This window comes from Limanda limanda, chromosome 11, assembly GCF_963576545.1.
Source record: "Limanda limanda chromosome 11, fLimLim1.1, whole genome shotgun sequence".
Lineage (NCBI taxonomy): Eukaryota > Metazoa > Chordata > Actinopteri > Pleuronectiformes > Pleuronectidae > Limanda > Limanda limanda.
Window position 1 is genome coordinate 14,541,656 of NC_083646.1, and position 12,270 is coordinate 14,553,925.

Consider the following 12,270-nt stretch of genomic DNA (forward strand, 5'->3'; position numbering starts at 1 on the left):
GTTGTTCTGTTGTATGTAAACAGTTGAGAGAGCTACTGTATCTAGATGTACTGTGACCGACCCTGCACAGATTGCATTTGCACATGAAAATTACATTTCTTTTGTCTTTAGCCAGTGCTAATTAAATTTAGTTTTTTTAATTTTTTTTTTAGAAAGATAAAGGAATTATATCTAGCAATGAATGTGGACTGATATGATGATTTTTATCTGTATTGAGCAAAGATAAACATTACCAAGCTTTGTCAACCTGATTCTTTGAAACAGAAATCCAACATGAAGTCTTTTACCCAGTGGTCCTTTCTGATCAATCAGCTTATCACCGAAACGTCTTGACAAACACAGGAAGTTTACTGCAAATACTGCAAAAGGCTTGCATGCAGATCAATATCTATTTGTGAAACTTCCCTTTAAGTCAAAAGCAAGGACCACAAGAAGATGGTAGCACAGAGGTGTGAAAAAGATTGTGCGATTAAAGCAGCATGGGAAATGAAACCACAAATTCTGACTTCCTTTGCAGCTTTGCACATTGATGGGACAGCCAGACACAGATGCACACAATGCGTGTCCAGGGTAGGACATCACGAACAATGTGAAAGACAAATGCACTCACAGCATTAAAATACCAAATGAGATATTGTTCATGTCGCATTTGCACAAGAGAAAAATGATAAAACTTCTATTTGGAAATAGATCTTGGTGGAGGAATATAAGACAAATACTGTCTTTTTTAGATGGTGATAAAAACAAAACAGCACTGCATCAACACTCAGTGATTTAGAGCAGAGTTTTTCAAAGTGGGAGGTTGGCCCCTCGGATTGGAAGTGAAAAAATAAATTAGTTAGTTAGTTATTAAGAGCAGAACACATAGACGAGCCTAAAAGTGTTGTCCCAGACTCAGAAACCAAAAAAATCCCTTAGGACAGAACTCTTTTTGTATTTGGTGCAAGTCTGAAGTTACGTCAAACAGCAATATTTGGTTATCTTACTCAGTTGTTGAGTGTCAACGGGATGAAATAACATGATCGCGATCGCACCGAGAAATTGAGCCAAACCAAGCAAGTAAACTAAGGTGTGGTGAAGGGCCGCTCTTTTCCAAGGTTTCTCTGAGGGGAGCACCACACTCTCAGATTTAAAACTCTTGATTTAGAGAAATGGATTTAGTTTTACACAGTTCTAACCATTCTTAGGAATTACTTATTATAAAGTGTTAAAGACAGTCTCTAAAAAGCACCGGTTTTCATGCACATAATTGAAAGTGGTATTGAAATATTATAAATTGATGATCAGATGTTTTACCACATCTGTACTGGAATAAATCCTCATGTAGCCCAGCTGCAGTCAGGTCCACTGTGCTACGTAATGGAAACAATGGAAACGAATTCCCCTGTTGAGCCGGAATAGAAAATGTGATTTTTTAATTCCTCGTGCCTACACCCATCTCACCCACACGTCACCACTCACGGGTAAAAAAAGGTTGAGGTTTCCACACAATGCTGTATCTCACATGGCTGACTCGTAACGTCCAACGCATTTAACTCTGTGCCAGATGTTTATAAATGAAAAGCAGAGCACGTTCAAATCAGTGTGCGACGCTTCCCTTTGTACGATAATGATAGCCGTGACATTAAGATCTGCTGGCTCTTTCTTACGCCTGGTTTTTAACACTGGTTTGTGTCAGAGTGGCTCCCCGAAGACCTTGTTTAGGGACTTGGAGCAAAGGAAGAGGGAGAGAAAGAGAGAGAGAGAGAGCGAGAGAGAGGTCCTCAGGTTTCACAGCTGTAGGCTCCGCTCAACCCTAAAGTAAATGGACTTGAGGAAAGCCAATCCTAATTGATTCCAAGCCTCAAAGCTCTTTAGTAAACATTGTGGAGCAATGAAAATGACTTGTTATCCTAATTCATTGGATGCTCACACTGCACGTTCGACAGAGCAGAGGAAAGAACCGAGGAAGCAGATGTGAGATTAGACTGATTTAGTTTGGTGACTTTTGTCTCATTCAGTGATATATTCACCACAGAGCTCCATAAAACGTGTCAGGATTAAAAGCTTAATGAGCCTGCATTGATCACAAACAGAAAACTCCCTATTCCTGACAAGGATTACCGTTTCCTAATGGTCTCTAAAGTGATCTTAATTACGTATAAAACATAAGCATTTGCACAGTTAATGAATTGAAGAATAAAGTTTAGTTTTAAATGATTTTCTTCACAAAGACAGGGGAAATTAGACTTTAAACATATTGGAGTCTATAGATGAAGTGGCTGAAAAAAAAAAGGCTAGTTACAACAATCGTCACCATTGTTCGGACATTTAAGGCTCCTCAGTCTGGACAGAGCACAGCTAGCCTGTGAAGGGTCCGGCTTGTTATGCATGTAGGAAGTTCCTGTGGAGAAACCCTGTGCACGGAGCCTTTGGTTGGCCCTAATGGCTTCCTGTGGAAGCATTGCTTCTCAGCAGAGGGGTTTCCTCAACTCATTTTCCTGCTGATGTGAACATTTCCAGATCAGTTTTCTCTCATGTGAATCTGCTCATCCCACTCGTGTGTTAGGATACCTCCGTCCTCGTAAACAAGTGACGTCCCTGCAATCTCAGCACGTACTATTGCTGCTCAGGGACCGGGTCTAATAATGTGCAACAGATAAACTGCCGCTGGGACGGCTGCGCCATAAACTGTGGCTGAAAACCACTACCACCGTGAATACCAGCTCTGTTTTTTCCAAGTGATGTGTTTTACGTGTGCAGGCAGTAAAACCACCAGTCTCTCAACAATTCGGTGACGGATTTGTGACCATAACAACAGTACGAAGCCTGTGGTTTTGCAAGGTGAGGAATTTTTAATGACAGGTAAACTCAGGTGAAGCTGGCCTGGTGAAGTCTCTGTTACTGGCTGTGATTGCTGCTCCTCCAAGGGGATGAAATTCCACCCGTGTTCTCAACAAAGAGCCTGACGGGGTGTCAGTCAAGCTTAGTGATGGGCCTCACATCCAATATTCACCAGCTCCTCAAGCTGTAAATCTACACAGGACAACCTCGACGCAGCACAGGCCTAGAACACTGAGCCTTCTCGATGTCTGACGAGCTTGCCACAGGTCTGGTTTACAGTAACAAAGCCCTGGCACAGGTTTGAAGGTGGTTGGGGTTAAGGGATAATGAGGTCAAGGGAGTGTCCTCATAAGGAAAAGACGTGTGTAAAAAAAATAAGTATACATGTGGTGATGATTATGCTACTCATATGTTAAATGCATATAAATGTGGAAATGATTATGTTACTTAAACGTATAACAACAGGTCAGAGATGGGAAGACGCTTGCCTCAAAGAGCTCATGAAGTTTATGAGAGTTTTTCAAATTAGTGCCTCACACAGCCTCACTGAATACAGATATGGATCATTAGCACATGATCTAATCATGACTATGATTGAAAAAGCTTGAAACTCTACAAAATGAACTCTTCCTTGACCACTAAACACTGCCGCTAAATGACAAAGCAGCACCCAACACAGATGACTGTTAATACATTTTCTATATCGACTGTTATCATACACCTGTATGCTCAGGTATGAGAAACATAGCTCTCATGTCGTGGCCGACATTCCCATACAGTGAAAAGAAATATTTTGGAGCATGAAATGCTAAACCGCCAAAATGACCTCATCATGTCCTCTGGGACCCTCTTGGCATGCTGTGCTGTGGGACAATACTGACTGAACAGCAAAACATGAATCGCCAGGCCAACACATACACACACACACTGCTGCAAATGTAACAAAATACTGACATTACCTCAGAGACTACGGAGCTATGACAATCGGCCCGGACACAAAGGCGACCAGGCCGACCCTAAGGCTGTAGCTATAGCAGGGCCGCTCTTGAGGTTACACTCCAATCACAGCACCTCTCAGGTGATTTTCAGTCGGTCAGCACTTCTTTACACTGCCTCTAACCCATGGTAGCAAAAAAGAAACTCATACTAATCACCTACATTGAATTAAAATGACAAAAACTCCATTCTTTCCAGTCTTTCTGGCACATGTCTTATTTAATTTTCATTTTTGGAGCCGTTGCTTATGATTAGCTGGATTTTCCAACTGTGTAGCCCACTCACCCGATCTGTCTATTCGTGGATGGAGCCTGAGTGATGACGGAGCTGGACTGAGGGGAGGGCAGGGCCTGCTGGATCACTATGCTGGTGTCATGGTTGCCCATCCGCGAGTGGGACTGCTGGTGCTGGCCTTGGCCTCCCTGGCCGTGCAGTGAGATGTTCTGCAGAGAGCGGGGTAGGAGAGAAAGAAAGGAATGTATATATATAGGGTAAGAAATCTGTCAAGAGCCTCAATTCTGTGCCAGAAAGTTTTATTTTTATCACAACCTGAGCTTTACAAACGTTTGGCCTCGGGCCCTGTGAGCCCAGCTTGAATTGGTAATGAGGAACTATGTTAACTATAATCGACAGCTTTTTTCTGAGCAGAGTTGAGAAAACAATGAAGACCAGGCCTGCTTGTTGTTATTTACCCAGCAGGACAGTTTCTTTGTTTACACATAATGGCATATACGCTAAAATCCAAAGTAACAATGTATCTTCACGCTCAACTCACATATCTTCATATATAACAGCAACAGCCACTGCCAATAATCAGACATAAAATGTGGATAGAAAATGTTGCAATTTTTTGTAATACAATACGATACAAATAAATCACTCAGTCTTCTACCTTCACTGGAATGTCTGCACATGAATATGTGACTGTTTTATATTAACATTGGCTGATTGTTGTTTTCCTGAGGTTTCAGTGCTTTCGTTCCTTATCTCCGTCTATTGTGCTTTGCACTCCCAGAGTCTTGCTCTGACTCGCCTCCTGCTGACTTAGCAGAGACTCCCATCATAAACCACACAGGCTGGAGAGGCTAGACATGGCATGACCTGAGCACAGATGAGCTCCAGAGCCAAACCACCCAAACGACAGCTTAGCTTCAGCGTGCACTGCACATCTTCCCAGACATTAGATAAGCAGTCTGTCTTGCGGTGATTTGACAAGCACCCTAGTTTCAGGTACTGAAGCCTCGGGTCATATCTGCAGTGCATAAATGATCACTTCTTTTGTTATATGTCAAAGGTCTGCGACTACGAGCACATGCGAGAGCGTCTGCTCAGGTCTTTTATTACTGCTACAAAGGGTCTGTCTGAGTGTCTGGGAGGAAACAGGACTCCCTGAGAGATGGCTGAAGAGCTGTTTGAAGTTACAGTTGGAGAAGCTGATCTCTTTTTCTTCACCTGTGGTGGGTGGAAAAATCTCCACCTGCTTCCCGTGCCTGTCACCGTCAGCAAGACTGATAAAGAGTGTAGCATCTGCAGCACAACAAGGGCTGGATGTGCAGACATATAGAGGTTGTCTACAAATCTGTTGTTATCAGCTTTAAACTTGTGAGCAGTGTGGTTACATGAGGTCAAGGTTTTCTGAATCTATTAAAAGCATGTGTGTCAGATCACATGTTGTGGGCTGTTGTTGAGTGATGATAGCGCTAGATAACCGTTCACACCTGAATGACCTAAGCCCTGTGGGTGGCTGCTGCTTTTGGTTCACATAGATGGTTTGTTTTTAGCTTGTATTTAAAGTGCAACTCTGCAGTACCTGTTTGCTGTCCTCTTCTTCCTGGGCCTTGCAAAACTCCTGCTCGATGGAGCAGTCCAGTTCACTGAACAATCCCACCTCCTCACAGTTCTTCAAGAAACGCGTCGGTGTCGGCGTCTGGTCTGGAAATCAAGGAAAAGTTTTTATTTATTTTAGCTTCCAGATTAACATCCTTTTGATAGTTTTTAACTTGTAAGGCTGTAAATACACCATCAATGTGAACAGCAACAGATTAAAGCTCGAGGAATACAGACACTGCTTAAACTGTGCACAGTATTAAGCATAATAAATGCTCCAACATAATAAATGTTATAATTTGAGTTAAAGCTAATTTTTTATTTAGTTAACAACCCATGGCTCATCACAACTGAAAGAGTCCGTATATACAATGACAGACAAACTATAAACAAACAAACATTACTGCAAATAGAGAAGAAAATTATGACAATACATACATAAAATACAAATTATTAAAAGATGTATGTATATATTTTAAAGGTCTCATATTGTTAAGAGTGAGATTTTGTCTTTTTGATAGTAAAGCAGGTCTCTGTTCTACACAAATTCTGGGAAAGCATCAAAACACTTATTAATTGTAATTGAATTAATTAAAGTTGAAAACAAACTCACAATCCCACCTCGGTAGGATTTGGTTTTTATTGTTTGATTAGTTTTATTTTGCACAGTGATTATTATGGTTGCACGTGTACAAACTGAAACTTAAGGGATGAAATCCATTGCCTTGAGTCAGAAACCCATAAAAAGGATAAGCTGCTTGACAGCTTTGTCAGTGTGGCTGCTGCTCAGACAAAGCATACTGTGTTCCACTCTTGCGGTCCGAGCTGATGATCACCAAACCGCTTGGTGTCCCTGGTGGGCTTTGATGCACACTGGCTCTCTACCTGTCTGCCTGGCAGGTCTAGCAGCTGAGAAGAGTGGCCAGTCTTACTCCAAAAGCTGGGACAGCAGTCTACACTTCTCCTGCATTGGCCCTTGATGCTGCTACACTGTGGGCATTCACCCAAACCGCCACCAGATACACCAAACCGAGGTCCAGTGTTTAGCTCCATAACAAAACTATCCACAGCATTAAGAACACATTTGAAACGGCTTTTTGACTCAGTACTGACTGACCGTCATTTGCATTTACTAGGGGAAAAGAAATCCCCTGCTCTTGTAAGAAGTCTAGAGAAAAGCATTTGATGAAAAAAGTACACTCAGATTATTTTGTGGCACCTAAAACTACAATCACACCTTCTTATGGAACTCAAAAAGAGAAGAGTGTAACATACGGGATGATTAATATCACCAGATAAAGCATTTGTTCGAGTTTCACTACATATTTTTACTGTTTAGATTAACCCTGTATTAATTTGCTAAATCACCGAATCGAGTATATAATTATGAACTTTTTCTTCCATTTTCCCTGATGCTTCTGTTTGTTACGCTTTTTATTTTCTCCCCTCCATGATTCTGCACCATACTCAAATGTTTGTTTTGTTCATGCAGACCCCAGTTACATGAACAAACACTTTATAAAATGAAGAGAGATCCACATTCATACTTAAGTTCAAGTTGTTGTTCCATATCTGCAGTGATTCTAAGAAAACATCACTTTAGTACTGTTAGGGAGAGAGAGATACTAAAGTTGACAGCCCCTTTTTAGCTGATAAAGTACAGATCCCACCTCCTGAGTGGGGGTCTCATTTGTTGAACTCAGTCAAGCCGCGGTATTCAGCTTGACATTGTGGGGGTGCTCACAGATCAGGTTTCAGACAGTCGAAGGTGATTTTAGGATCAGGCTTGTTTCAAAGGCTAAAAGCATACTTCAGGGTGTTTATCCATTCTGGCTAGACTGGGGATTGACTCAAACTTTCATCATGACCTGTGTTTCCAAAATACATTTTTACAACAAACCCTTCCCCCCCCTCCTTTTTAGAAGCTCATAACATAACCCAAGTTCCATCATTAAAAAAATAGAACGCAGATCTATACTTATGGATTGGCCTTGGGTGAACACTTGTATATGCAGAACACAATCTATGAATTTAACCAGATGCATGTCACCGGGGTTGTAATAAAACAGTTGTAAACCACCTCCCGTTCATACTACAGTTAGTTGAAGACTAATGATACCTCCGGTGTAAATCACACATGGGAGAAGAATTTAACTCGACATGCTTCCGTCATAAGTCAGCTTGTCTTCATCCTGCTGTGCGTAAGTGGTACGCACTGAATAGAGCCGAGCTGCGAGGTAACATGTGTCATATAATTTACATTACTGTAAACAACTGGTATAGACACGCTATAAAGTGTTTCTGATGACAGACGAGTGCGTCTGCCCATGAGTCACCGAGGTACACACCTGCAAAGGAACTACAAGTTCCCCGTGAGCCCTGCTGAGGCAGTGTGTGTCTGCACGGATGTGTCTGTAACTCACCTGATAACATGTTGTCGTTCTTTATGGAGGGGAACTTAAGGGTCATCTCATGTTTGTGTCGGTGTATCATCAAATGGTCCTCCGTGGGGAATCGCTGTCGAGTTTTAAAAAAGTGTAAGAATTACATGTATAAAGACAAATAAACAACCGGGAAACCATTTATAAATCTGTCACGTGATCCCCTACATGTTCCCCTTTTATTATTCATTTAAAGACTGTATTGTTATGATGATGATCAGTCTCGGTGCTGACTTTGCAGAACATTTTTTTCTATAGATATTTTTACATCTGCAGCGTTATTTACAGTTTGATTTTAATTAGTTCCATGCTCCTCTGTCCCTCCCGTATGCATGAGGCAGTGACCTGCTCCTCGGGCCTCCTCTTCATGTTACACACACACTCACTCGACACACTCACCTGAGAACAGCCAGGAGCATTGCACATGAATGGCCTTTCCTGGTCCGAGTTCATCACTCTGGCAGACTTCTCATAAAACTATGAGAAAAAAGAAAAAAGAAGAAAGACTTACTTACACACCCGTAACATTGACATTGCACCTGAATGTATTTCTGGCTAATAAAGATAGCATTTTCACAATACAGAGTCAAATGAAACCAGGGCAAAGGTTTTGGCAGTTTATACACAAATACACAAATACACACACACTCTCACATTGTCTGCATGACAACAATATCTGCCAAGTAGTGATACAAAAAAATGTACATTTTCTCTTTCACTAATATACCGATATGTACTAAGACTAAATTAACTTTAAATGGAAGGTACTTAAACCTCATTAATGTTTTTAAAAGGTCACACTATAAAGTCTTTAGAAATGTTGGTCGTACAACTTTTAGGTAAACATTAGCCTATATTAAGTTTGTATACACATAATGAGAACAAGAAAGGGAAGTGAAGGCAGAGCAGCGGTGCAGGAGGCCTAAACAGACGCTCGGTTCATTTGTTTGTTCAATTTTAATTTTAAAAAGACACGTTAGTTTTGAAACTTACAAATAAGAAGAAAATATTTGTATATATATTTTTAGCAAGAACCATTATCTAAATGAGTGTTTTACAGTAAATACAAGTACACTACAGCTATAGCCATGCATCATGTCCAATATGCATTGGCTTCAGTTAGCGTGTTTGATGCTTTAAGTAAAGGTAAAAGAGGACAGACTTTTCCAGAATTGTGGCCCTGCCTGTCCTCTGCTTAAAAAAATATCACACCAATCCACTGGCACATAAAATGTAAAGGCCTACAAATGATGTAAATATTATCCTGTCCCTCCCTTAACTTACAAATTACACACACACACACACACAAACAAAACACAACCTGCATTCATTTTATAAATACATTAAAAACAGCCTGACTATGTTTATGGCACCAGAGTAAAAACAGCAGAAATAACAGGTGCATTTTAACAGCTTCTCGAAATCATCTTGTTATTTAAAAAACGTACATTGCCTTTAATGCAAACGAGACGTCTTTACTCACATTTTGATTCTTTTAAATATCATGTTAAAAACAAGCTTTTAGTCAGAAAAAGTTGAAATATATTTATAAATTTAAAAAAGTAGAAGTTGACTTGTGGCCCTTCCACCGCAACAAGTGTGTCTGTAGACGCACCAGTGCATTTGACTGAACTATGTCTGTAAAGAGTATTAAAGCAGAAAAAGCTGGCAACGAACCTCCAGTCTGATTCTTAACTTATTTAGTTTTTAAGCAGTGATTTCCTGACCTAAATTATTATTTTAATAACTGTACGCTGCATTTGATTTAAGTAGTTCTCCTCAGAGATGTTTGTGTTAAGACAACATTAAATACAGATGTGCTCGGCTTATTTCATTAAATGAGAAAAGGGTTTTTATTAAAAAATAATTATACTCAGCAAAGTAAGATGGAGAAAAGAAAATAAGTATTATTTGAGTATTTCTTGGACTCAAGCCCATGGCCTTAGAGAATCTCTTATTCGAAGGTCAATCATTGTCCAGTGTGAAGCAGCGAGAACTGACAGAACTGACCGACGCAAACTAAACAACCTGTGAGCAGTCACCACAGGCTCAGTGCTACATGTTCAACACCTTCTGACAGATGTTTTATTTAACAGTTCCCCACAACTTGGGCACAACTCAGCTTCAAGCCACAACTGTGACTGTGGTAAAGCAGCGAGATTAACATGCAGATCTTTTTGTACAGGACATGCAAACCAGGAATGAACATTTGAACTCCATACAGGACTCCATCTACACCCTAGTGTCATTTGAACCAGAGGCCTGAAGAGCATGTGCCTGAACTACAGATATGGACACTTCATTTGTGCATCAATAACTGAGAGAGGCCTGATTTGAATAGTGCCTCGAAGGTGGATAAAAACACAGTCTCTCTCTATTCTGACACCACTAAAGTAAAGTTGGATAAAATACAGAGAGGTCAAATGTAAATAATATGTTTTTTTCTTTCTAAAGGGTCTGTTAACAGTTTGTTCATCATGGGTCCCTGCGATGACTGGAACATCTGAGGCGTTTGCAACACAGATGCTGCCGCGAGATCTATAATAACAAACAGATAACAAAAAACTTTATGACTCCTTTAACCTGCCGCCGCTATCAATTCACAAGAACGGCAACGCATCCGACATCCAAGTGGGTGCCGCGTGACACGTGTTGAGCATGAATACCTTCATACACTATGTACATGTGTGTCTGTTTCCTCAAGCACAGTCAAAACACTCAAATATTGTGTTATGCTAAGCAGTGCTGTTTTCCTAACAAGCTGTACTTCATGACCGGGCCTGCAGAACAGGGTCTGGACAGGGTCTCTCTGTCAGAGAGCAATGAGCCCTGCTCTCTCTTTCTGTCACCAGTTCCCTCGCTCTCTTCTGCTGGGCCCCCTGAAAACTCACCTGGTTCCCTTTGACACAACAAACACGACTAACACTGCCGATTCTAACCTTCAACCCAAAACTATAAACTCCAGGATGATGGCGAGTATTAGAACCTGTGTAAAGACAAGCTGCCGATTATTTTCGTCTTCAATCAACATTCTAGGCCCCACTTTTATCTCAAATGAAGTAACATTGAACTTCCAGCTGTTTCTACAACACATTTGTTTTCAGTCTTTCTTCCTGAACACATGTGCAACAATAAATCACCTCATTTTAATCAGAAACATCTAATCTTTCTCATTCGGGGCTTTCACTTTGGAGCCCTAATGAAGGCACTGATTCATAACTTGAGAAAGAGAGTATCCATGACTTTCAAAACAGCTGAGAAATCAGGCTTCCACCTTCTTCTTCTCCCTATTTCTAAAATGGGACGTGATCGGTTCATCACATTTAGCAGGAAATTCAAACCACATGACACATAAAACTTCTCACCATTATTTCTGTGAATGCCTCCTGTGAATTATCCAATCGCTCGCTCCATTCAAATTATCAATGCTCAAAGTCCTTTGCTTGGAAGGGGCACTTGGCTCTCATTTGATATAGATGTTTTAGTTTAGCAGAGGAAATTTGGTTACACTTTATATTAACCATTTCCTGATGTGAGCGAGGGGAAGGATTAGGGTCCGGCGTTCGATTTCAAGAGGAGCCGGGCTGGAATTCTCCAGGTAGGAAAGCATATTCGAATTTAAACAGTATGGTGAGGGAAAGGACGGCTTGGGGTGCGAAGGCATATTGGGTTAAAGCAAGCACAAACATGCGCAGCACTTCAAATTTCAGCTCCCCATAGCCGGGGCCTTTGACAGCACAAGTTCAAGGTAGGATCACGTTGATCCCTGAGGCGGGGGAGCATGGCCCTCTTTGACAATGTCTGCCCTGAACTTCTGCTCTTGAACTGAGTGCGTGACAAAAACACTGTTGTGATGTAAACCTCAATAACTAATTACTACTCTCCCTCACAAGATGTAAGCTCATAACAAAAGCAGGTGAAAAGAGTCTCCTGCTGCCAAAACGTTGATTGGACTGTGCGACGGCTGCAACGACTCACGTCATCTGATCCCCCGACTACATTAGCACAATTGTTACCAGAGGAATGTTTCACCTTGAGCACATGCAACAAGCATCAACAAATAAACTCATCGTAGGTCACATTTCATTGCTGCGACGAGGCGCTGCATGAGACTGCAATCAGACTTAACATTGAGAAAAATATGGGAAGAATTACTGCTGCAGCAAGGTTAGTAAACAACAAG

At 41.1% G+C, this 12,270-nt stretch overlaps 1 protein-coding gene across 2 annotated transcripts in view; it reads right to left on the reverse strand.

Moving 5' to 3' along the window:
• Positions 1–8,555, reverse strand: part of creb5b (cAMP responsive element binding protein 5b) — a 31,990-nt gene extending 23,435 nt beyond the window's left edge. Inside the window, exons 1-5 of one of the 2 annotated variants that reach the window (XM_061081957.1) lie at positions 8,487–8,540; positions 8,070–8,163; positions 5,620–5,751; positions 4,712–4,716; positions 4,105–4,262 (exon numbers count right to left, since the gene is read on the reverse strand). In XM_061081957.1, the coding sequence (XP_060937940.1) occupies positions 4,105–4,262; positions 4,712–4,716; positions 5,620–5,751; positions 8,070–8,163; positions 8,487–8,540 (443 nt within the window). Of the gene's footprint in view, positions 1–4,104; positions 4,263–4,711; positions 4,717–5,619; positions 5,752–8,069; positions 8,164–8,486 lie in introns of both variants that reach the window. The other variant, XM_061081956.1, reaches the window with a different exon arrangement.
• Between the last annotated feature and the right edge of the window lie 3,715 nt (positions 8,556–12,270).